At 42.0% G+C, this 27,692-nt stretch overlaps 1 protein-coding gene across 1 annotated transcript in view; it reads right to left on the reverse strand.

The window, feature by feature from the left end:
• Positions 1–596: 596 nt before the first annotated feature.
• The window catches only part of LOC137383553 (uncharacterized protein C16orf52 homolog B), an 84,758-nt gene continuing 57,662 nt past the window's right edge, over positions 597–27,692 (reverse strand). The window contains exons 2-3 of the mRNA XM_068056644.1: positions 17,820–18,032; positions 597–5,126 (exon numbers count right to left, since the gene is read on the reverse strand). Coding sequence (XP_067912745.1) covers positions 4,942–5,126; positions 17,820–18,024 — 390 coding nt within the window. The 5' untranslated portion in view covers positions 18,025–18,032 and the 3' untranslated portion in view covers positions 597–4,941. The remainder of the gene's footprint in view (positions 5,127–17,819; positions 18,033–27,692) is intronic.

Genomic DNA, 27,692 nt, shown 5'->3' on the forward strand with positions numbered 1-27,692 from the left:
AGAGAGATTGGGTCGATTAGGCTTGTATTCGGTAGAGTTTAGAAGAATGAGAGGGGATCTCATAGAAACCTACAAAATTTTAACAGGACTGGACAGACTAGATGCAGGAAGGATGTTCTTGATGGCGGGGGTTCCAGGACGAGGGGTCACAATCTAAGGATGAGGGGTAAGCCATTTAGGACTGAGATGAGGAGGGATTTCTTCACCCAGAGAGTGGTGAACCTGTGGAATTCTCTACCATGGAAAACAGTTGAGGCCAAATCATTAAATATATTCAAGAAAGAGTTAAATATAGTTCTTAGGGCTAATGGGATCAAGGGATACGGGGAGAAAGAGGGAACAGGTTACTGAGTTTGGATGATCAGCCATGATTGTATTGAATGGCGGAGCAGGCTTGAAGGGCCGAATGGCCTACTCCTGCTCCTATTTATCTATGTTTCTATCCTTTCAGGGAGTGAGAATACCTGCAGTTCTCTTCAAAGATGGCACAGTTCCTGAGATTTTATTCATTTGGGTGCATGACTTTTCTGGTGCAGGTTTTTAGTGAACAGAAATTTGTATCAAATCTATTTCTCATAGCATTTAAAAAACACCAGTTTCTTTAGTAGACAATCGTTTTATTTTGATAAACTTGCTCAATAACAAAAATACAAGTGAAGGAAAATTATGTTCTCTTTGTACAGACGTATTAACAATGCCTCCTCTGAAATTATTGGTTTTAAAAACTGCCGTAACCAATTATAAAACACATTGATAATATAACTTAGGATATTGTACAGGCTGCTTGCCCATATCCCAAAAAATCCCTTATGTGACTCTATACAATAAGAAAAACGACTAGGATCTCATTCTGGGTTTCTTGGACTAACCACCAAACCACTTGCATGCAGTGAGGCATTTGTGTTATCCTTCATTGTTGTGTCCTTCAGACAGGGTTTAATGTGGACTGGAAGCGAGGGGAGAAATGAATGTAAACCAATCATACAGAAATCAAGATATAGTACAACTCAATCACAAAGTGAAACATCAGCGGATAAAATGCTGCAATTTCAGTGTTTCCCGCCAGACAGAAACTGGCTCTAGTCACATTAACTCTACAAAACTTATGGAAAAGTTTTTATCCTCCCATCTTTTTAGTCAGCTGTCACAGAAAACACATCTGCTCAGAATAAAGTAACATACACGAGTGTTCAAGTAACTGCACCATACAGGATAGTGTGATCGACAAAGGGTTAGAATATATGAATTTTATAAAACAAAATTCAGGCCAAAAAATACCTAATTCTCATTTCTATTAATAATGTGCTGTACTGAGAATTATATTAATAGCCTTCATTTTCTCAGAAGGCACCTAATTAATTAGGGTTTTTTGCACAGAGGGAAAATGGAACCATTAAAGTGGCAATTTAAAAATAAATGTGGGCACTTAACGATGCATTCTGGCACTGCTCAGCCAGTTAGTTGCAGGATACACATGATGCAATAGGCCTTTAAAGACCCCCCCCCCAAGAGGGACTAACGTGACCCTAGATAAAAGGTGCAGTGGTACTGTCCACTCGCTGATTGCATTGGATCCAGATGACTCGATTACTTGCTCTTTTAGACGATGGCTCTTTTAAGTGTTTCAAAATGATTGCTCGGTTCAGGAGAAATGAGAGTGAGTGAATTCACTCACAAAGCATCTACTGCTGTGAAAGGGTCTTTGAAAAAAAACTTATGACTACATAAACTGATAGTCAAATAATTTAAAACTTGTAAGTGGTTTTATAGTCTACTTAAATTGTTGTACTGCTGAAGGATACACAGCTGCTCCAGACAGCCTTCATACTGGGTGACGTTACATGATACTATGTAAAACTCAGAATGCAGGTTTGCAATAAAGCTTGCAGATGCAGATCAGATATTGGTTTTCAAAATCTGATACTCAATGAGCAGTGTCCAATACCTCCAACAATTCTGTCAAGTGATTTATTCAGAGGTCTGTTTCCATGATTTAGGTATAATTTAGCACGAACTTACCACTAAAGGTTCAACTGTTCAGTCACAGATCTGAAGTTCCAGTCTGAGCCATTCCTGGGGGTTTGGTTTTGTCATTTACTGCTATCTCTTGTGCTATTGCAATAAAAGCATGCAATCTGAAATGGGGGCCAGGGACTGAGATGTGTACACAGCTCACACAATAACACGCCATGTTAATGCACTGGCTGAAACTGGCCTTTCCACCCGTGTTGGCACAGATAGTTCACCTTGTGAGATCAGTAAAATCAAACAGGTAAAGAGGAAGAGAGAGAAAACAGAGGAGAGAGTGCACACAAGGAGAGAAAGCAAAAGGAGTGAGCAAAAACAAGAGAGACAGACACATTAAATAGGCATAGGGCAGTAAGAGAGAGGGGGAGGGAGGTGAAGAGGAACAGACAGACAGAAGGGGAGGAAGAAGAAAGCCAAAGAAACAAGGAAAATTAACTTTTTTTTACCACCAATGTTTTGCAACCAACAGTGGTCCCATGTGAGCTTGTGCTAATTAGAACTGTGCACACTGAAACGTACAATGTGCTCACAAAAAATGAACATGGTGTCAAGCTGGACACAGGCCAAGAAACATTTGTCACAGCCCAATAAACAGAACAGCCCAGCCATAATTTCTCAAAGTATGTTTTGTTATTTAGTATAATTTTCTAGGTGTTTGGTTTGGAATAAATGGCATATAATTCAGGAATTCTAGATTTACTCAATGTAAAATCCAGTTGCAATTCAATTGCTTAATGCTTTCTCATAATTCACGTGTTTGTCAGCAGATCATTCACAAATTTACATCCAGCTTCCTACAGTACAGCATTGTCAGATTTCTCTTTTGTTCGTACTTTCCAACAAGTTTGGAGATATTGGCAGCGTCAATGCTGTCCTTTGACCTTTCACTGCAAATGCTGAGGTACCTGGTTGCTTTTAAATATTCACAATTGTTTCTTGATGCATTTATTTCTGCTACATCATTTCCTTTGGAATACAGAGCACACAGATCCAGTGAAAGCAGCAATATTCCTGGCATCTCCACAGGACTCACTTCTACCCAGCTTCTTTCTTTCAGTGAACAGACACCTCAAGCTAATGCATCAGCCAACACATGACCACCAGCACTCTGTGACCCACCTGCGAGGGCACAAGGACTGTTGCAGACATGCCCAGGGACAGACCAGCCTGAGGCCAAACTAACTCTTTTGGTGGAGAAAGACACACCTGTATGGTGCCTGTACCTAAATACCAGTTTAAGTGGCTAGGAGACAGCAATACCCCTGCAGCAGTCTCACAGCTGCGATTACTGTGCCTTGGTGCAAAGCAAGCATCCCAGCAAGAGGGAGGAATGTTCCTTTATCAACTAGACTGGGCTTTATAGCTCTCACGTTAAATACAAGGTCAGGTGAGAAGTGCACTCAGAAACCTTGTGTGGAACTGCAGCACTCCCTCAACAGCTGGTCACGTACATTCCTCTGCCTGTTCTTGTCAATCCTTCAGCAAAAAAGATAGCTCAGCATACCCCAAACGACTCTACGCCGATCCTGAAGCATCAGCACAGGACAAGTCTGAAAGGGAAGCGCAGTTTAATATCACTATCCTGACACGTGGAAACGGACTGGCTGCCTGATCACAGGTAGTGGCGTCTTTTAATACTACACAACCTGACTGCCCAGGGCAGGTAAACACAATGAAGGTGACTGGAGCTGCTAAATAGGTTAGGTTCATTTACAGCTCCACACAGGTACACGAACAGCAGATGAAGTTACATTAGTATAAATGGGAGGACAACTCTGGACAACCACAGCCAGTACATTAGCCAAGACATTGCAAAAAATAGGTCAGGTTTAAGCGGTGGAGTGATTAAAAGGATATGTCACAATCTCTTTCTCCTCATATACAAATAATTTAATAAAGATAACTTTTTTTTTTAGTTCAGCTTAGTCAACTTAAAAAAAATTGCACCCAGAAAGGTTTAGACATGTGGTAACATGGTGTGAAAACATGAAGTTGGGGTCAGTTGCTACAGAATAAAAAAAAAGCACGAAGAATGAGGTAACTGAGGACTTTCAACTGTACTGACCTCAAAATGACAGCAACCCGGACGTTGACTTACACATAATAGTGTTTTCCAGTAACTATAACTCTCCAGAGTTGCATATACATTAAACTGCATCAGCCAACAGAAATAGGAAGGGGGGGGGGTTTCTTCTAAATATTACTTAACAAAAAACATAATATTTGGCTTTAATATCCAGCAGGAATAAATTTCCATATTTGTTTTATATAGAATAGAAAGCAACTTTTGATCTATAGGCTTCATAACGTGATGACCCTGGTTAGACTGGCACTCCACTGGGCTCCAAGCCCGGATTCAAATCCATTTTGGTATTACTTTAGCTTAAGTAGTGTAATGTTTCCCTCACTCCCTCTCAATTTTTGAATGGTTCACCATGTTTGAGATGTTGCAACATTCTATTAACCAGTGAGGCCTGCCCCACATGCATCTACCAGCTTACCTCCAGCCTAGCGCTTAGTCTTTTTCTAAGCAGTGAAAAAATGAGAGTGAGTGAGCGAGCGAGCTTGGGTCCCAAAGTATGTTGCTAATATGAAACAGTGATAGGTATAGTGTTAATGGAGGGGTGGGTCTTGATGCCTCTTCAGCGAAGCAGTCTCCTCAGGTTGTTCGTTTCACAGAATAGCCCCGTCCTCATCCACAAAAAGCAGCAGTTTGTTCACAATGTTCTGAGTCTGCATGGAGGTTGGTGGAGGAAAAACTCTTCTTTGTCTCCAAAGTGCATAGTGATACGAACTAATCCATCCTTGGTCGCGGGAGTTGCTCTAAGCAGTCCCCAGCTGACGAATGCAACTCAACTTTGATAACTGGGTTTTCTTGTATGCTGAAACACTGGGCTGACTTTTTCTGCTTCCTCAGCCAGGTAGGCAGACTTTCCCTGCAAACAGGAGTCCCACGATTGTAAAGAAGATGGACAAGACAAATAGCACGTACGATGACCCAACCTGGGTATTGTTGGGTAACTTGTACGGCTGCCCTCCAACTTCATTGATGTAAAATCCAATCGGAAATATTAGAGCCGCCATACAGAACAGGATCACTGGCAACAGAGAGAGAGACAGAAAATGAGTACACAACAGTTGTACGTTGAGATATAGTTCTTTAGCTTTCCACAACATTCCATTCTGATGTTTCAATTTTATTTGTTCATAACTTTATTAAATAATTGGGCAAAGTTGATTCTTGGCCTAAAAAATGGGATGGAACAGGGATGCAACACAACCATGCAGGTAATGCAGCAGTGATTAGAGGTACATGTGTGTGCATCACATGAATGTCTCTCATCTGGACACTCCCCAAACCCATGTTACGTTACATTGTGTACAAAAGAAACTGTAAAAAGAAATTCTGATTAGATTATAACAAATGCTGCCTTTTCACAAATTGGTTTAATTGGGACTGTGAGCTTGCAAAATGAAGTCACACCACAGGTAAACTGACATCTGCAAACGTGCCCCAAGGCTTGTCTGCTCAACATGCTTAGAATTTAAGCAAACAAGATCAGCATGGAAAATATTTCCTCCACCTAATTATGAAAGGGGAGATGCACAGGCACAACATTTTGTTTTGACAAGTCAACAAGGTAAATTGAACCTTTTCTGCTGTCAAGGCAACAATTCTTACACACTTATTTGTGGGAATGATCCTACAATAAAGCTCTGTAACAGAGGCTGTAGATTCTTGTCAGCACAGCAAATTTTGCTCAACTCAATTCAAACTAATGCATCTGAAACCAGCTCTGATTAAGTGTTTAAAGAGTGCAGACAGAACACATGCCACACAGATGTTGCTCTCTCAATATGTGCCTCTTGTGCCAAAATGCATTGAATCTAATAAAATGGGAGAACTGAATCCAAGCTCACAACTGCTGTAGTTGATCCAGTTACTATAGAAACCTCTTTGACGATGCTATGGCTGGTATCTGAGCTAGCCAGATCTGCTAAGACAGCTGCGTACATGCCACAGATGACAGAAATGCTTCATAGGCCTGTGCGGGCTCATCATCAGAGCTTCCCTGCACAAAGCCAGTCACGCCAGCTGTTAATACACCTGGCAATGGTGTCAAAGCCATGGGACAGGATCACCTCACTCACTGGTACACACCACAGATACACTCCAGCCTTGCCACCTTCTGTGTAGTCATTGCTGGCAGCAATGTGAACACTGCCCTATAAACACTGCAGATTCTTTGATCCTGCATTTGGTATTTTCCAGGGAGTTTGCTGGATTTACTCTGAAGTGACATCGACCCAATTTACAGCTCTGGTACTGCAGGTAGGGAAATTAAGATTAAGAGAACAGATTTTTATTAAGAGGTGGATAGTAACCATGGCCACTCGATTACTTTAAAAACAAGGAATTTCTGATGTTATATACATTGGTACATGATTTTACGATATGCACAAAGAAAAACTGAATGTTGGAAATCTGTAAAACAGCCCAGGAAATTCCATAAATACACAACAAACCCGTCAGTGCCAATGTTGGAATAAAAGATAAACCAACATGGCAGGTGAACAAAAAAGGTCTCGACTAACATCATATACTTAGCTTTTATCTTTCAGATGCTGCCAGACCAGATGCCCTGGAGTTGCTTAAAAAATGTTACATCTCTAACATTTTCCAATTCTGATGTAAGGTCACAGACCTGAGATATTAACTCATGTATCTCCCTCCACAAATGCTGCCTGGCCTGAACTGCTGAGTGCTTCCAGCATTTTCTGCTTTTATTTCAGGTTTCCAGCATCCGTGGTGTTTTGTCTTTGCAATATTTGCTATTCTCGTTCCTGGTGCTGTATCTGCTCATTCCTGTTACTGGTTCTCCCGTGCTGAAGACAGTGCAGGCAGGAACATGCTTTGAGGCATTGCACCTTCCTCTAGAACAAGATCAGAACTGGATCCACAGACCATAACTGTAACTATAACGAAGTCATGGCCAAAAGGCCCATTGTTGTTAAAACCAGTAGAGGCCACATAAATTCTTTTGGGATTTTACAACTAAAAAGTCAAATCCAACCAAAGAGTTAGTCAATTGTGGACATTGCTTCTGTGGAAAAAGCCTTCGAAACCAATCCTACAATCTCAGATTCACCCTAGTGCTCTGAAAAGGGTTTCAGTAGCAGCGAGGATAAGGCTGAGACATGAACAAGCAATGGTCTGGAAGTGGAAGGTGATGGACGAGCTAGCCGACTGTATGCAGGGTCTAAATGCCAGCTTGGAATCAAATAGAATGCAGAGGTTACAAAAAATTATCTCTGTAACCTCGTCCAGCCCTATAACCCTCTAAGATCTCTGTGCTCCTCCAAATCTGGCCTCTAATGTAACTCTGATTTTTACCACTGCCATTGGTGGCCGTGTCTTCAGATGCTGAGGTCCTAAGCTCTGGAATTCTCTCCCTAAACCTCTCCACCACTTCTCATTATTCTTACCAAAATGAATCACTTCACACTTTACTGAATTAAATTTCATATGCCACTTGTCCACCCATTCCACCAACCTGTCTATGTGCTCTTGAAATGTATCATTTCAAGCCTGCTCACAGTTCATAATACTTCCAAGTCTTGTGTCATTCGCAAATTTTATATACGAGCATATGAACGAGGAGGAGTAGGTTATTCAGTCCCTCGAGCCTGCTCCGCCATTCTATAAGATCATGGCTGATCTGTTTGTGGAGTCAACTCCACTTTTCTACCTACCCCTGATATCCTTTGACTCCACTGTTTGTCAAGAATCTGTCTACCTCTGTCTTAAAATTTTGAAATTGTGCCCTGTACACCGAAGACTAGGTCCTTAATATACATCAAGAAAAGCAGTGGTCCTAATACCGACCCCTGGGGAACCCCACTATATACATTCCTCCAGTCCAAGAAACAATCCTTCACATCTATTCTCTGTTTCCTGTCACTCAGCCAACTTTGTATCCATGCTGCCACTGTCCTTTTTATTTAATGGGCTCAAACTCTGCTGACAAGCCTGTTATGTGGCAATTTATCAAATGTCTTTTGAAAGTCCATGTACACCACATCAACCACATTACCCTCATCAACCCTCTCTGTTGCCTCATCAAAAAACTCAAGCAAGTGAATTAAACATGATTTGCCCTTATCAAATCCGTGCTGGCTTTCCTTAATTAATTTGCGTTTGTCCAAGTGACTGTTAATTTTGTTCATTGTATACTAAATTGAAAATATAAGTAAATCACTATTTCACTCGGAAGGAGTGTTTGGGGCCCTGGACGATAGGGAGATGAAATGGCAGGTGCTGCATTTTCTACACTTGGATGGAAAGGTGCCTTGGCAAGGGGAGAGAGTGTAGGTGGCGACTGAGGAGAGAATCAAGATGTTGCAGGGAAAACGGTCCCTTCGGAATGTTGAAAGGGGAGGGAACGATATGGCGGCATCACTCCGGTGGTGAAAATTGTGATGGATGATACGTTGAATGCCGAGGCTGGTGGAGTGGACAAGGGGAACCCTATCATGGTTTTGAAGGGAGGGGAAAGGGTGAGAGTAGAAGTATGGGAAATGGGATGGGCATTGGTAGAGGAACCTGTCAGCCACAGTGGAGGAGAATTCTCAGTTGGAAATGATATATTAGAAGCATTAGTATGGAAGGTGGCATTGTCAGATCATACGCAATGGAGATGGAGAAACTGGAAGAATAGAACAGGGTGCTTACAGGAAGTGTAGTCAAGGTAGTTGTGGGAGTCGGTGGGTTTACAGCGAATATGGACTGGCAGCCTATCTTCAGAAATGGGAGAGAGAAGTGAAAGGAAGGGAAGGGAGGAGTTGGAGATGGAAATGTGAAGGTGAAAGGAGGATGGAAATTGGAAGCAAAGTTGCTGAAATTTTCCAGTTCAGGGTGAGAGCAGGAAATGGCACCAATACAATCATCAATGTACTGGAAAAAGAGGTGAAGGACGGGGGCTGAAGTTGGACTGAACAAAGAATGTGTTATATATCCTACAAAAAGTTAGGCATAGCTAGGACCCATGCAAGTACCCACAGCAACACCTTTTATTTGGAGGAAGTTAGTTGAGTCAAAGGAGAAGCTGTTTAATGTGAAGACAAGTTCAGTCAGGCGAAGGAGGGTTTTGGTGGACGGAGACTGATTGGGCCTCCTTTCAATGAAGAAGCAGACAGCCTCCAGACCATCCTGGTAGAGGATGGAGATTGAGAAATTGGGCATCCATGGTGAAAAGGAGGCAGTTAGGGCCAGGAAACTTAAGATTAAATTGATCAGTGTGTGACTGGGGTTAGGGTGGCAGCAATCTCCCTTTGGCCTGCACATTCTGTGGTAAACAGCAAAACAACATTTCTGTCTAGACTACTGACACTCCCCAGGCCCCTGCAGACTATCCTGTGGCTTCTAGTGCACCTGGAGCTGGCACACAAACCCTGCTCAAAAGCTCAAGTATCACTTCTCAGGCCAGTAAGGTCTTGTGATTGTGGCATAAAGCTCCTTTTTATCTGTCATGGCCAGCAGCCAAATCCCTTCTGCCACATCACCTGTTCTCTTGCAGAAATTGAATTTTGACTGCAAATGCTCAAATGCAAAAATAAACTGCATCGCTAAACAAAACTGCCAGTTTCAGCAACAGACTTGCTGCCAAGAATGAATGTTATCCTCCGGAAAGGGAACGTTCTACACCAAAGCAACAGAAACATTACAAGTGTTCCTAGCCCCTCCAGAAGCACCTTAACTGACAACCCCCAGCCCTCCCCCACCCTCAAAGAGGCTCGCCGTCTCCTATCGTGAGTTATAGAAACATAGAAAATAGGAGCAGTAGGCCATTCGGCCCTTCGAGCCTGCTCCGCCATTCACTATGATCACGGCTGATCATCCAACTCAGTAACCTGTCCCTGCTTTTGCCCCATATCCTTTGATCCCTTTAATAGAAACAAGTTAACTAGGCCAGTATGGCATGCACCCCCTCCCCAAGGTTTAGCTAAGGCAATAGATCTGCTACATACACATCTTGTGCTCTACCTTTTAGAATGGTAGTCCAGGTGACCCATACTATTTTACCCTATCCTTTTTACTCAGTGTATATGATGCAGTAAGCAGTACCCTGCATCAACAGTGTATTTCCAGACATGGGACACTTCTCTCCCTTTTGTTATGGATACTTACACAATCCTTTCTTTTATAGAGGATATAAATTCCCAAATAAAAAGTGGTTTATAAAATTTTTCCCCCCATTAACCAAAAGGTGGCGATGAATTTTATCCTTGGTGTAAAATTTGTTTGAAACTGGACCCATTGACTTCAGCAATAAAGAGAAATAAAGGGACCATCTTAGATTATAACGAAAGAAATGAAGGGAATTACTAAAATGAAAAGCAAGAAACCAGAGAAGCAAACTGCAATTGGTGTGAAGAAAAATAACATTTTCAGTCATGTACAAATGAAGCAAAGGATTTATGTAACAAGTTGAGTGAGACTGACTGAACACACACAATATTAGGAGATGACTTACTGGTTAAGAACAGGTTATTTGCCCTTTTCTTGCAGGTTCATTTAGTGGAAATTATTACCCATCCCAAAATAATGAAGAAGTGATTGCACAGTTTGTGAAGAAGATAGATTTTAATAGGAGTTAAGATTCTCACAGTATAGAAAAAGAAGGAACAAGCATCTAGTGGAAAGCAAGGGGAAAACCCAGTAAATGTGGTGGCACCTTTTAAAGAAAGGGAAAGTGCCCCTGAGGATTACAGGCTGGTACAGCTTGACTTCAGTAGCTGTAAAAGTACCAGAGCAATTTTCAGCCTTGACTGTTGAAAAATATACAGTTTCCTGAATATGATTAGCAGGTCATGTCTCAAATTCACTGAAGATATGACCAGAATCCAATACATCTCCCGCCTTCTATTTCATATTTTACTCCCACCTCTTACTGGTTCACAAAACCACACAACAGTTATTGCAACCAACTCCCAGGTCCCTGCTGCTCTTGGTCTACTCAAGTATTGGTGCTCAAGCATTGCCTGGACGTGACTTGCCATCCCGAGGCCACATTAAGGCCATTTAATTGCAGCTAAAAAATTGTTCCCATCCTGTGAAAGTGTGTGCTACTCTCCCACTTTTATGCACTTTTTGTCAGTACTGGCCTCTGTAACGCTGCTGAACCCTAAGTGGACTCTCAGCTGTTCAATGGCATGTGCACATAGAGGCAGCATTAACTCACACTGCAGACCCGTATTACACGACTCCCATTGGCAAAACTCCTGCAATGTAGAAGTGCCTTTAAATTATTCCACTGAGCACCCCATATCACTTTCGACACCCTCTATCCAAGATTTCTCAAGCTGCAGGATCACCTTTCCGCACAGGGGTTTGCCTTCACTTTTTGCTGCTGTAGCTCTGCTTAAATCTTGAAAAAAGAAACAGCTGCACAGTAGCTCTGTACTTAAAAAGTTACCAGCTGGTATTAGAGGGAGCAAGGTTAAAGCGAGAATCTGTCAGACAAACAAAGAAAGGGAGAGCAAAGGATGGACATTGACCTGTTGTGCTGCCTCCTGTTTCGTTGCAGCTGCCCAGTACTATTAAACAGGAGGCAGGCTGTATGAAATAAGCAGCTGCGGCTTTGAGTGCAGCATCTGAACTGCATCTGCAGAAGGTTACAGATGTGACAGAAGGCTACTTGAAATGAATTGTTTGGGATGGTATCTGGAGTGCGTTTTTAAAAACAGGAACTGTCTTGAGGTGATGATTACCAAAAAATACAGAATATTACAGTCAGTGTTACCATCACTTTTACAAATTGTTAAGAGAATTCTTAATTTAAACACCCAATTCAAATTTTTTTTTAAAAAAGAGCAATAAATCATAATGACATGAGCACTGGCACAGTGAAGACATTTTTGTAAGAATTGCACCTCTGGGAAAACAGTTTAACTGCTTCATATTACAGTGGGGCAGCACGGACTGGAATAACATTGATAGCAAAATACCAAATGAAAACAGACCCAAGATAACGGAACTAACATCACTGATTCCATCATTAACCCCAGATGCTTTAGTTATGTAGCGTACGATTGAGGATAGAATGCTAGAAATATAAATGAAGGCTCAAGACAACTCTACTGTAACTCACACCTAAACACTGTAAAGCAGAGGTTTAGTGCTACTGTATTTTTAAGAAGCTTTCACCATCTACGTAGCTAGTCCTTGTAATATTGATTCTCCATATCAAAATGCAAGAGATCTTTTGTCAAGTGGTAAAATCATGTCAATGTTTGGATTATGATTGATGGGCAGCCCTATCTTTGAAGAAAATAAGGGTGTCAATCTTGACTGGGTGGCAGCAGTGGGGTGCAGCAACAGAGAAATTATTTTATGCGTTCTGTGGAATTACTGATGGTTGGAAGTGAGCACTAAGGCTGTAATTTAGTCTAGGGTGGTCTTGGCAAGTCAGGACAGCAACTTCTGAATGGCGTTTTGTGTCCAAGATTAAAATACAGCCTTATACTATAACCTTAATACAGAGAATGTGGATTTAAATATACAGTTCAACAAATTAATATATAGCTGTGGACAATAACAGAAAGACAGAGGGATTTTCTCAAATCAGACGTTTATGTCATGTCACTGCTGGTTTAAAACGTTGGTCTCAACCTTGGATTACACTACAATCAAAATGCATGCTGGCTAAAAGTTAGCACTCGTGCTGCAGCAGGTTGCTGTCCTGTCATTCACTCTTTCCCAGGGTTACTTTTCTATCACTCAACCTTTTCCCATCTCTTTCTGTGGGAGTTTCCAGTGACTCACTCTTCCTCCCACCCCTTGCTCTCTCCTTTCAACTATTGTGATTTCGTCCCCATTTTATTTAAAAAAATCCTACCATAAATTTAAAAAAAAACTTGAGTAAAAATTCTTGCTTTGAACAAAGAACAGTACAGCACAGGAACAGGCCATTCGGCCCTCCAAGCCTGCGCCGATCTTGATGCCTGCCGGAACTAACACCTTCTGCACTTCCGGGGTCCATATCCCTCTATTCCTTTCCTATTCATGTATTTGTCAAGATGTCTCTTAAACGTCACTATCGTATCTGCTTCCACCACCTCCCCTGGCAGCAAGTTCCAGGCACTCACCACCCTCTGTGTAAAAAAACTTGCCTCGCACATCCCCTCTAAACTTTGCCCCTCGCACCTTAAACCTATGTCCCCTAGTAACTGACTCTTCCACCCTGGGAAAAAGTTTCTGACCATCCACTCTGTCCATGCCACTCAACTTTGTAAACCTCTATCATGTCGCCCCTCCACCTCCGTCGTTCCAGTGAAAACAATCCGAGTTTATCCAACCTCTCCTCATAGCTAATGCCCTCCAGACCAGGCAACATCCTGGTAAACCTCTTCTGCACCCTCTCCAAAGCCTCCACGTCCTTCTGGTAATGTGGCGACCAGAATTGTACGCAATATTCTAAGTGTGGCCTAACTAAGGTTCTGTACAGCTACAACATGACTTGCCAATTTTTATACTCTATGCCCCGACCGATGAAGGCAAGCATGCCGTATGCCTTCTTGACTACCTTATCCATCTGCGTTGACACTTTCAGTGACCTGTGGACCTGTACGCCCAGATCTCTCTGCCTGTCAATACTCCTAAGGGTTCCGCCATTTACTGTATACTTCCCACCTGCATTAGACCTTCCAAAATGCATTACCTCACATTTGTCCGGATTAAACTCCATCTGCCATTTCTCCGCCCAAGTCTCCAACCGATCTATATCCTGCTGTATCCTCTGACAATCCTCATCATTATCCGCAACTCCACCAACCTTTGTGTCGTCCGCAAACTTACTAATCAGACCAGCTACATTTTCCTCCAAATCATTTATATATACTACAAACAGCAAAGGTCCCAGCACTGATCCTTTGAAATCAAATCCAAATTTGAATTAGTTCAATTTGAATCAAAAAATATTTCTTCAGTCACAATGACAGCAGCTCAGAAAAATTTCAAATATCCAAAGGGATATATTATGGAGACATTATGATTCTTGTGGTTAAAACACTAGGGGCGGCACAGTGGTTAGCACTGCAGCCTCACAGCTCCAGCGACCCGGGTTCAATTCTGGGTCCTGCCTGTGTGGAGTTTGCAAGTTCTCCCTGTGTCTGCGTGGGTTTTCTCCGGGTGCTCCGGTTTCCTCCCACAAGCCAAAAGACTTGCAGGTTGGTGGGTAAATTGGCCATTAAAAATTGCCCCTAGTATAGTTGGTTGTAGGGAAATATAGGGACAGGTGGGGATGTGGTAGTAATATGGGATTAGTGTAGGATTAGTATAAATGGGTGGTTGATGGTCGGCACAGACGCGGTGGGCCGAAGGGCCTGTTTCAGTGCTGTATCTCTAAACTAAACTAATCTGTGATACACAAGTATCTATTAAGGATAAATACTGCAGAATAAAGCAGAGCTTCCAGATATTTTTCAATCCTTTTTTTTTGATGAACTAACATTCTTTGGAGCTTTTCAGTCCAATATATCCCGGGAAATACACAGTGATGGAATGAGAGACATTAAGCATATTCTTTCCCCCGCCACCCATACTTCTGACTCTTGCAATTCCAGGGGGTGTGTGAGGCATCCTCACCTGAATGGTCATTGAGCTGTGAAGTTCAACCATGAAGGGCATCACTGCCTTTCTCATCCGATCTTTGCACATACGTGCTTTCCAGAAGGGTTCACAATTTAATGATCAGGGGTTGTAACTCTAGCTACTTGTTTGCCCTCCTGCCCTAGCCCAGGGGCACAAAGCTCAAATGTTACACTCAATTTTTTGTCGTTACTGGAATCCGCTGCTCAGCACCTAATGGTAAACGGAGACATTCTGGCCAAGTTACTCAGCAAGCTATAGTGCAACTTTAAATGATTTTAATATCTAAAAAATATCAGATAAAACATCGACACAAGGCCATTTACCTCACCTGCCCTCTGGCTGTTTTGTATGACGAGGGTTATCTATTAAATCCACTCCAGTCTACTGATAGAGGCAAGCAACCATGTGGAATCACTCCCACACCTTCCCTTATCCTCCCCAAGGGTAAACTAGTAGAATGGCACAGTTTGTCCATTATCACACCTACATTGTTCAACTCTGACGAGCAGCATTCCACAGATGCAACCAGGATCCAAACAAGTAAAAAAAAAGTCATTGTTCCACACAGCATTTGATCCGTTTCTTCAATATTCTTCAGAGTGTTTCTTCTTAAAAGAGTCAACTGATATATCAGTTGTTCTTGCTGGATGGCTATTTCACATTCCATCATGTCCTTGTGCCCTCTGGCTCTGCAATCTCAGACTGAAGCTAAATAGATTGCTTACTCCTCCACTACCTGGAATGAGAGACAATAAGCATCTTCTTTCCCCCGCCACCTATATTCTGACTCTTCCAGGTTGGAAAGACATAAATAGCTTTTAATTCCAGATTTATTAATTGAATTCAAATTCCACCTTCTTCCATGGTGGGATTTGAATCCATGTCCCTAGAGCAATACCCTGGGTCTCTGGGTTACTAGTCCAGTGACAATACTACCACACCACTGCCTCCCCTCAACTTACTAACTCGTATACTATTTCCAAAGCTGCATACCAAGGAAAAAAGCATTTTCTGCAATAATGGCACTATGCTGTAAACAGCTTATACAGTCAAAGTTAGGACAGGGAGATAACTCCCAAGAAATGCAAAGCTTCCTAGTCAAAACATAGATTTTTTTTTTAGATGGATAGATGGGATGGGGGACGAGAGATGAAGGACCCTTAGAAATGGCTATTCTTAAAGTCTGCTTAAAAAGGGTATTCTTCTCTTCTTTGGCCTCCTTGTCTCAAGAGACAATGGGTAAGCGCCTGGAGGTGGTCAGTGGTTTGTGAAGCAGCGCCTGGAGTGGCTATAAAGGCCAATTCTAGAGTGAAAGACTCTTTCACAGGTGCTGCAGATAAAATTGGTTGTCGGGGCTGTTACACAGTTGGTTCTCCCCTTGCGCTTCTGTCTTTTTTCCTGCCAACTGCTAAGTCTCTTCGACTCGCCACTCTTTAGCCCCGCCTTTATGGTTGTCCGCCAGCTCTGGCGATCACTGGCAACTGACTCCCACGACTTGTGATCAATGTCACAGGACTTCATGTCATGTTTGCAGATGTCTTTAAAGCGGAGACATGGACGACTGGTGGGTCTGCTACCAGTGGCGAGCTCGCTGTACAATGTGTCCTTGGGGATCCTGCCATTTTCCATGCGGCTCACATGGCCAAGCCATCTCAAGCGCCTCTGACTCAGTAGTGTGTATAAGCTGGGGATGTTGGCCGCCTCGAGGACTTCTGTGTTGGAGATACGGTCCTGCCACCTGATGCCAAGTATTCTCCGGAGGCAGCGAAGATGGAATGAATTCAGACGTTGCTCTTGGCTGACATACGTTGTCCAGGCCTCGCCCTGAAGGACCCTTAGAAATGGCTATTCGTAAAGTCAGCTTAAATAGGGTATTTTTCAGCTAAAATCATCATCTAAAAGCAAACATCAGGCGCCAAAGGAGCCTAAAAGGACCTTTTCAAAAGTCAAACTAAACAAAGGTGTGGTCCTTATATGCCCTTTAATGATTTGAAATACTAAATTCAGGGAACACTCATTCAAGCTGCTCACAGTTCACAGGACTTGTTGTACCAGAGAACAGACGGGATCATTTACCAGTGTTGGCTCCAAGTCAATTCAACAAAATACCTGTCACTTTTGCGTTTACTTCAGGACAGAACACTTTTTGTCTGACCTGTTTGCCTAGGTATAAACTTTACTGAAATAGCTTCTAAGTTTCTAGTTTTAAGCTTTCAAATATTCCAGGCTCGTCCTGAAGTCGTGAAAGGTGTTACATAAATGCAAGGTCTTTCTTTTTTTCTTTAATATACTTAAGTCAACAATAATTACTTTTGTTGGTCCTCAACATTTTCAAAAATGAGATTTGGCAGATGTGCAAATACTTCTCTTCCCCTTTCCTCCTCCCAACACTTTGGGACATTAAATGTGGATTGTGCACAATATCTGACATAAACTTAACAGCAGCAGCCAAACCTCAAATTACCTGAGCATAAAGAAGAATTTAATAAACCATTATTAAATCCTTTATAATCCACCAGGAGATTTTTTTTTTAATTGAAGCTTTCATCAGGATAATAGAACTGATGCCTGGCAAAAGAATGCCATCTGTAAATTACATTTACAGTACAGTTGGTTGTACCTCGTGCGTTGTCATGTCAAATACTGTACAAACGTTTACAGACAATTCTTAGTCGGAATATAACTAATTCACTGCACAGCCAAAGGGATTAAGGATTTATTAATCTTAATAGAGAATTCTGTGTCTAAACAGCCCCACTACGGGCTGTTGAAAGCTAGACTGCTCTGAAATCCTATTAGCATTTTGTGCTTGTTGCTAATAGCAGGCAAACTGAAAATGAGGAACCTACTGTACATGTTGTTTCAGGGATAACCTTCACTGGGAAGTGAGTCTATTTAGTAAATAAATTTGACTGAAGTCACAAATCTGGTCATGCTAGCACGAAAAATTACACTTTCAACTTTTTTTTTTTTACACACCACTGAATGGCAAAACCTGGTGCCGAAGTCACTCCTCTAGGTTTGGGATTCAAATATTCCACCTGCATACTCTTACTGAAATCCTGGGAAACCCAAGCTTTTCGTAATGCGTACCTTTCAAGAGTTTGAGTATTTAAATCTGAAACAAAAATGAACTTACTTCCAGCAAAGGCTATCCAGCGGGCATATTTGGTGGTTTCTCTTCGCCAATGTGAAGCCACCAGCAAACCGCAAGTTACTGTCAATGAAATAATGCCCAGAATAATGAAAAACAGTGTTGTGACCCATTCGGGTGGAAGACGTGGAGGGACACACGTTCGGTCACGCCCATGGATGGTTTGACACTGACGGACGAGGCCAACCATCAGCGCACCTGTGGGTGCAAAGGAAACAGACAAAACAAATAACGCGTTAGCTTTGTACATCGTGCAACACTCTCTTCACATAATGTGAGCCTACTAAGAAACTCGCACCAATCCTTTGGAGCACAATGGTAGCATCGCTACATAGACATAATCACACAACCCAACAAATAGAGAATTAACTAGACAAAATAAAACTGCACAACTTGTAGTAAATGTGATATTCTCTCCCATTTGCCTCCGTTATGAATCCAGTTTCAGTAACTACTTAATTGACATAAGCAACCAGATACAATGCACAAAACCTAGTTAGGTGGATTGAGATACAAACCTACATGGAAAATCTACTCTCCAATGAAAAAATATTAATTTGCTCTGTTAACCTCAAACGATGCAAGTAAAACTGTATTATACAATTGACCGATTATCTACTGTAGGAATGGTTTCCCTTATGCTTTGAATGTAGATCACACTCTATATTAATGATGGGAAAATAACAATACACCTTTTGTCCCGAAGAGTGTGGAGGCACACAGGAGTCACAGCATCCACATTAACCGTCTCACCTCATTACGCACAGGGCCTGTAGCTCATTTGAAAGTGTCAGCCACACATTAATGTAAAGAAGGAAGCTCGAAACCCATCAGTTTACCCAGAACACCTGGTGGCACTTGGGATAGAGTGTTGTACGTCATGGTTGAACTAAGATCCAGAAGGTGAATACATATGTTTTAACATCGTCCACATTCATTTCAATCGCAATGACAGAATTATGCCAGGATAGTGCAGAGGTGGGAAGAGCCAAAACTAATTTTAAGGAGACAAAAGCAAAATACTGCGGATGCTGGAAATCTGAAATAGAAGCAGAAAATGCTGGCAATACTCAGCAGGTCTGGCAGCATCTGTGTAGAGAGAAACAGTTAACGTTTCAGGTCTCTGACCTTTCATCAGAACTGAAAGGTCACAGCCTCGAAACATCAACTGTTTCTCTCTCCACAGATGCTGCCCAACTTGCTGAGCATTGCCAACATTTTCTAATGTTAAGGAGCACTGAAGAGAGTGAATGCTCAATCTTGAATTGCCACATCAAAACAACCTGTGATGTACTGCATTCAGCTGCCCTGCAGACTGTACAAGGTTGTTCATACTGGCAAGGTAAGTAGCCCTGACAACATTCGGACTACATGCTGCCAATAGGGTTTATTTTTCTTTCATGGGATGTGGGCATCGCTGGCTAGGCCAGCATTTATTGCCCATCCTTAATTGCCCTTGGGAAAAGGTGGTGGTAAGCCACCTTGTACCGCTCCAATTCATGTGGGGTAGGTACACCCACAGTGCTGTAAGGATGGGGGTTCCAGGATTTTGACCCAGTGACAGTGAAGGAACAGCGATATAATTCCAAGTCAGGATGGTGTGCGGCTTGGTGGGGAACCTGCAGATGGTGGTGTTCCCATGCATCTGTAGCCCTTGTCCTTCTAGGTGGTAGAGGTTGCGGGTTTGGAAGGTTCTGTCGAAGAAGCCTTGGTGAGTTGCTGCAGTACATCTTGTAGATGGTACACACTGCTGCCACTGTGCATCAGTGATGGAGGGAGTGAATATTGAAGATGGTGGATGGGGTGCCAATCATGCTTTATCCCATGTTGTTGGAGTTGCACACATCCAGGCAAGTGGGGAATATTCCATCACAGAATAATACAGTGCAGAAGAGGCTCTTCAGCCCATTGAGTCTGCACCGATGCATTAAAACACCTGACCTGTCTACGTAATCCCATTTGCCAGCACTTGGCCCATAGCCTTGAATGTTATGATGTGTCAAGTGCTCATCCAGGTACTTTTTAAAGGATGTGAGGCAACCTGCCTCTACCACCCTCCCAACAGGGCATTCCAGACCATTCACACTCCTGACTTGTGCCTTGTAGATGGTGGACAGACTTTGGGAAGTCAACAGCTTGGCTAGGGGTTAGTCTATTGACTCACCCCAAGTTCTGTTCACCCATTACCCCTTTGTTCTCTGATCTACATTGACTCCCAGTCTGGCAATGCTGCGATTTTAAAATTTCCATCTGTGTGTTCAAATCCCTCCATGGCCTTGTCTCTCCCTATCTCTGTACCTCCGATAACCGTCTTGAGATCTCTGCACTCTTCCAATCTGGCCTCCTGCATATCCTCGATTTTAATCGCTCCACCATTGGCGGTCATGCCTTCAGCTGCCTAGGCCCAAAGCTCTGGAATTCCCTCCCTAAAACTCTCCATCTCTCTCTCCTCCTGTAAGATGCTCCTTAATTTTGACTAAGCTTTTTGCCATCAGTCCCAATATCTCCTTACGCGGCTTGGTGTAAAATTTTGTTTGATAATGGTCCAATGAAGCGATGCTTTGTTATGTTAAAGGCTCCATATAATACACATTATTGTTGTTATAAACTATTGCAAAGTATTTACAGCATAGAAACAGGCCATTCAACCCAACCGGTCTCTGCTGGTGTGTATACTCCATACAAGTCTCCTCCCAGCCATCTGCATCTAACCCCATCAACATATCCTTCTATTCTTTTCTCCCTCATATGCTTATCCAGCTTCCCCTTGACCTGGTAAGAAACTACTCCTGGCACAAAAAAAAAGTGGTTTTCAAAGCAGACCGAGTCCACTAAATCTGAAACTGATGCATCAGGTTCATCTGTACATTTTAGAAGATTGACACAAAATCTCATTTCTTATTCTCCTTTACTTTGTCCATGAGTTTTCTTCCTTTCATCTTTGCTGATTTCCCTTATTTCAGGGTTATAAAGCAGAAAGAGAGAGGATTCATTCTCTAGGAAGGTAAATGTTATCTGCCAGACATCACATGTCTGAACATCAGGTATGGAGGGGAGCATAATGAGCCCTGATCCCCTGAAGAAGCCTGTGTACACTGACTGCTGAGGCCACTTGGCCATACAATTGGACAGTGTTAGCTGTGACTCAGTGCTTGGCACACTCACCTGAGTCAGATGTTTGTGGGTTCAAGTCTCACTCCAGAGACCCGAGCACAAAATCTAGGCTGATGCTCGCAGTGCAGTACTAAAGGAGTGCGGCACTGTCAGAGATGCCGTCTTTCACATGAGACATTAAACTGAGACCCCACTGAGATGGACGCAAAAGATCCTGTGGTACTATTACTAAGTAGATCTCCCCAGTATTCTGGCCAATATTCACCCCTCATTTAAAGAGAGATTATCTGGGCATTATCACATTGCTGTTTGTGGATGTTTGCTGTGCGCAAATTGGCTGCCACATTTCCGACATTACAACAGCAACTACACTTCAAAAAATACTTCATTAGCTGTAAAATGCTTTAGGGCATCTTAGGTGGTGAAAGGCACCACATAAATGCAAGACTTTCTTATAGAATCTTAGCATGAATCAGAAAAACTGGTGGGGATTTTTTTTAAATCTGCATTATTCGCAGCCTGCATGTTGCTCTCACTGCAGCTGCAAGCAACATCTGTGGAACTGGTTTTGATGTGCTAGTTTCTGGTTGAAAATTATAGATTCATTGTGGAACAAACACAACACTAGATGGAAAGTCATGAATTGTGGGCGTCATGCTCAAGTGGAAGAGAAAAACTGCTCATCTGCATGCAATATCTCTTGCACTCTAACACAACCAATCAAATATCCTCCAATTAAATCGAAGAATGCACTTATTCCATCATTTAGCCACACAGCACTGTGCATTGTAACATCCTGCTTGTCCCCCTCTGGCTAGCCAGCAAGAACCAGTCCACAAAGGTTTTATAGATATATTGGTGTGTGCATGGCTGACAGCAGTTAAACGGACATGGATAATGGAGGTCAGTCTATTATATGGTAGTGGGCAACCAGGGGGGCATTTTCTCAAATATGAGTTGACTCCAACCCCGGATTTACGATAAGGGATGTCAATGCTAGGGAACAGAACGCTTTTTATTTTATTTTAGGCTTTGCAGTGTAATAACAACCCCAATATCAAGAACTCCCAGTTCAGCTACAGCGCAGGTTACATGAAGAGTAAAGTTCCCCATTCCACCCTGCACCCAGCCACTACACCAATGTGGCCTCTCTCAGTGGTCCATACCAACCACTCAGCGGCTTCATCAAGTAAGAATGGCAGCTAGTGCTGAATTAGAGCCAATTTTGGATTGAGACTGCCCAAACTCACTTCACATATCAGCCTTATTGTTGGCAGACAGAAAGACCCTCACCTCATTATTCCGGGAAGGCCTGAATGTATTTCAAAGAATATCAATGTGATTTATTAGAAAGGCCTGTTTTATTGCCACCAAGATATATTATAATTAATAGATTTTGACTAATAACATGCACGGCTTGCGAGACATCAGACTACTAGCATAATACTCCAATTCTTTGTGGCCAAAAGCCATTTCCTTAAACCTTATGATGAGAGCAAAGGGATCAAAAGAAACATTTCCAGATCATACAGCTGCCTAATTGTACCGAGAAGCCCACATCTAGGTTCAACCAATGCCTGAACTGCAATGCCTTACAGCTATGTGAATCTTTAGCTGAGCATACACACAGGCAGTCTTGTTCAGTTAATGTAGTTTGTGGTAAGCTAAGCAAATTACATCATTTTTTTTCCAGTTTTTAAAAAAATCAGTGAAAGCACATACAGTGCTTCCCTACACTCGGAGAGAAGGAAGTCTGGGAGGAAAAACAGGACTCACATGGAGAGAGAGAGAGAAGAATCAGAATACCGCAATACAAGCTCCTTCGCACCTTCGAGTTTTGGGAACAGAATGAGATCCACTGCCCACCTGCTGTCGGACAACCAGAATGGCAGGAGAAAAACTGGTTATACCACAGGAAGAGTGGAGAAAGACAAAAAGAGAGAGAGAGAGAGAAAGAGCTTTCTACAATGGTTCAGCGGGTAAACACATTACCAGGTGTGCCATTGATAAAGAGGAATCTGAAGAAGCAAGCTGCCATGTGTGGTCTGTACAGGGATCCCAGCTGCAGTGGCAGTTGCGACAACATCTGAGAGCTGCACCCCAGGGCTGGAGAGAGAGGGGCATCGATGGGGGTATGGGGTGGGGGGGTGGTACTTAAGCAGTTATAGTTCCTCTTCCTGCCGGTTATCCAGCAACACCTGCAGAAAGGAAATGTGCTTGGATGCTGAGAAAGAACAGACTGAAGTAGGCTGTGACAGCTCCCTTAGCTGAACAGTCTTGCCCAGGCTCGCGTACAAAGACTGGGGCAGTACCAGAGGGCAGTAGTTGCCCACGGAATGAGGGCCCAGCATCAGTCACTGGCTTTTGGAGAATTGGGGAAAAAAAGGGAGGAAACTGGTGGGGAAATAAATAAGGGGTTGTTGGGGGCAGGGAGAGAGAAAGAGGGCAGGAGTTATTTACAAGGTCATTAAAATATCTACTGAATAGCACTAAAATACAATAATTTATTACAGTGTCTCACATGTTTAATGAACTGTTCAAGCAAATGTCTAAACAGGACAAGCCTTTATTTATTCATTGAATTCTGTGGTAAATCCTTTCCTTCCACACGGTTGCTTAACTGGACCAGTAAGGTGAATTACCATAGGAGGAATGAAAGATTAAACACACATTAGGTCCCCATTATGTTAAGTACAATGGCTACAGTGTCCATATGAAATATGTTTCGATTCATTAAAATTTTAAGCAACATTTTTGCTGCTGATTACAAATTCTGGAACTCATGATATTATCAAATACAAATGAAACTGTTGTAAAAGTTACTACAGTGCATGTGTGCCCAGTGAAGTACAGTTCAGTTTTTTCTGCATAAATGGAGGTACAGCATGCCACGTAGGAGAACTCGCTGTACTGAGCTGTTTACTCTGGCAGTTAGTGGCACAGCTGTGCTTAAGCATTATATCTGTAAATGGACTCTGCTGTACATCGTCCTTTAATAGGGGTCACAGCACAAAAAATTACATTTTGATTGTCCCTGATTTGACAAAAATATTCCTGAAATCTTCTCTCCTTCCTTCATCCTTGAATCCAAAGGTGCCACAGAGTCTTCAGCGTGTTAGCCAAGTGGCCATTCTTCATATGAGAGCAGAGACACTGAGAGCAGACAGGCTATTCAACAAAAGGAGGCATCACATCTCACCTATCACATATACCACCAGTCACAATACCGCTAGAACTCTGGCTCGCACCTGTCTTTTTGGCCAACTGATTCAAATGAATCCCAGTGCACTTGGCCAAGATATAAAACATGAATGGGGATGGCTGGACATTGGATTGTGCCATTAATGAGTTAAACAACATGTAGCTGGAAGTCAAGCTCGCCTAGGGTCAATAAAACAAAGTTACGAAAGAGACGTCAAGGAGACGTGAGATGCGACAAGCATTTCCCAGACAAGAAGTTTCTTTCTTTCACCCTGAGTGGGAATGCAAGAGGCAGTAAAGAGCACATAATCATAAACCTAATCACTGTCCATCAGTACACATTCCTTTAATCTTGTATCGCAGTGTAATCACTTATGTGGAGGAACACATCCTACACACAGTGACTACACTTCATTGGCTGCAAAGCAATTTGGGACATTCTGAGGTTGTGAAAAGCATAATATAAATGCAAGCCTTTCTTTCTTTATGGGACATGAACGAATTCAATTCTCTCAATTCAGCAACAAATAAATGTGGCAAGGCAGGGTGTGGATGCATTCTCTGAAGAGAAAAAATTTACCAGGAGGAAAGGGTGAGGAAGTGGGACTGAGTTGTTCTTGCAAAGAGCTGGCATGAACACAATGGGCTGAATAGCCTTCTCTGCTGTAAACATTCTATGATTCTATTCTAAACTTAAGCCAGAGGAGCCACTCATTTTTAGGAATATGCTGACTTAGTGGAACCACCACCATTATGGGACATTTGACAATGTTTGCCCACAGATTTTAGTTCTGCAGTGGTAAAATAACAATGATATGACACAACAAAAATCCCCAAGAATCACTTGTTTAAGCAACTGACATTTGGTTTTTCTTTGTATGAAAAGATCAAGAGTTGCAATTAGTTTCAGATGATTAATTTCAAAAGGTGTTTAAAATTCCTGTAATATAAGGGTTGATACCTAAGTGAAATCTCAAAGAACTGCACCCACAGTAAAACTAGGCAATCGTAGGAGAAAACTTGCAACTTTTTAGAAACTAAAAATTTATTTTCCTTTACCTTTAATTTAGAGGCATCATTGGGGCATTTTATCAGCTTAAAGTATGAACATTTCGATTGCTCAGTGGAAGATAGCTAGAGGATGCATGAAAATTTCACATGCCCATTAAGGTTTAGCAAAATTCTGGTGACAATACAGCTTTTAAAAACATTGGTATGTTAGTGTCATAGTCCCAGCTAAAGCTCTACTACACCCTTGGAAAGCTCAAAATCTCAATGCAATGACTCCCAATGCAGAAATATTTTTCCAGTCTTCACTCTGTAACAATCAGGTTTTACAATCTAACTGGTACAGTAAATGCTCAAGTTACAATTTGCAAATAGCTTTGGTTGGTGACAAAAAAAAAATATTGAGACACAGTCTTTGCAAGTCACAAAAGAACACTACAGTGAGGCCCGCATCATATAGTAAGTGCTAGAAAGTTTGAGGAATTTGATACTGGAGCATCTTATATGGTGGGAGATTCCTGCACTATGTGCAGTGAAAGTCAACAGCGCTGTTCGATATCAGCACTGTTGGTCCAATGGTTTATATTGAATCAATACTCCATAATGAGTTTATATTATAAACTAAAAAAGCATGCCAATCCCTCAACACAAATTAGTCTTACTTTAGCAACTAATTTAATTTTGTAATAGGATTGCCCAATGGGAATCTGTCCAACGTTACTGTTCAAATGAAATAAGTTTCAATCTTGCATTATCTTTCAAATTAATCAAAGAGCTGGACGAGAATCAGTCCCTCAGGAGCTCCACTTAAAATAAAATGGGAGAGAAGTGACGTGCAGAGGCCAGGAAATATTTTCTTAAATCTTAGACTAGATTAATACTGCACATTAGGAACTTGAGACACAGCCTCCTGGAGTTGAGGTGCAGGGGGGTGGGCTTCCACTTCAGTGCGTCAGTGCTGACGCAGAAGTGGAAGCATAATTGCAGCATTGGGCTCTCCCTTCTGTGAGGAATGCTTTCATTCATTCCATTCCTTTATTAACTATTTGGTATTTCCTAATATTCCTCTTTTTATCCTATTTTCTCCAGTTCTGCTTCTCCATATGATTGGTTCTTTCTCATTCCTGCTCTTCAAGTTGTTTTCTTTCCTTGGCTGTGTTTTTTTTTTCCGTTTTCTCACTCCAGTGATCTCGGACTCCCTCTCCAACATTCCGGCTATTTCCCCATGTAATAATTTGCTCCTCCCTTCCCTCCCTCCCGCTTGACCCTGAACAGTTAAGAAAATCTTCAGGGCACTTGGATCTGCTTTAAAGATTGCACCTCCCCATTCTGGTAACTGCAATGGGCAAAATAACTAAAAACCAACCTGGCAAAGATCATATACTTCTCAGGTGGTACTCCGTGTTACACATCAAGCATAAAAGCTGAAAGTTGATAACAATGGACATTGTCAGTAAGCTCAGACGTAGGAATATTAAAACTCAAAAATTCTTCAGTGTAAGGGCCAGTAGAGACTTACGATTAAAATGATCCACCAGTGGTTAAACAAATTTCAGTAGTTCTGAGAAAGTCATCAGCTACAGATCAACCTGATAAATGCAACACAAATTGCACAGCAATAATATCTACTCAAAATGCAACACTGCAAACCTGAATGCACATTTTTGGGTAGCTTCAGCATCCAAAACAAAATACTTCCCAGCTGTAAAACTTAAAATGCAAAGGTCTAAATTAGTTTTAAATATCAGTTAGAAGTCTTTTCCTTAAAGTAGATATTTCAGGGCACCAGTGGGAGGTTAATGATTGCGATTGGTTTTCTAGAAAACCAGTCAGTTTCCTACTGTTCTGCAATGCACAACAGAGGCAGTTCTCTGCAAACTGGCATGCACTCTGGCGCCTTAGAAATCAGTGCTCAAAGCTCCATGCTTGGCTAACCTTGCAATTACCAGATTAATGTTTTAGGAAGAATGGACTACAAAAGCAATAGATTAGTAGAATTTAACAAACTAGATTTCTCTGCACAACCTCTTCCTCTCCAACCCCTCCTCACCCACCAAACAACAAAAAAAAAACTATTTCCTTCAGTGAAATTTAAATCTGATATCCTGGGTGCTGTACATGGAGCTGTAATTTTGTTCACAGGAACAACAGTTTCCATGCAAACAATTCAAAGCTCAAACAAATTTGTTCTCTAGTGCCAAATGCTGTGTGGTGAAAGACACTCACGAGGTTCATTAATATTCTAGGTGAGCACTCCGACTGCTTCCTACCGGTTTCTTACTGGTTCTTTAGATGATGAACTTGACTGCGACCTTCACTACAGAATGTTTTCAGCTTCATTCTGCTGTTCAGTTCTCAATTTCATCAGTTCCCATATCTGTGTGAAGTATTAGTGCTGTCACTAGGTTGATTTAGTGTATTGGTACCAATATGCAAAGGAAAAATTACACTGAAGTCAATATACTTGAATGTGGTGTGTCTCGGCTCCTCTATTAATTCACCAATTTAAATTACTCTTATCTCTATCATCACCAG

Source organism: Heterodontus francisci, chromosome 24, assembly GCF_036365525.1.
Source record: "Heterodontus francisci isolate sHetFra1 chromosome 24, sHetFra1.hap1, whole genome shotgun sequence".
Taxonomy (NCBI): domain Eukaryota; kingdom Metazoa; phylum Chordata; class Chondrichthyes; order Heterodontiformes; family Heterodontidae; genus Heterodontus; species Heterodontus francisci.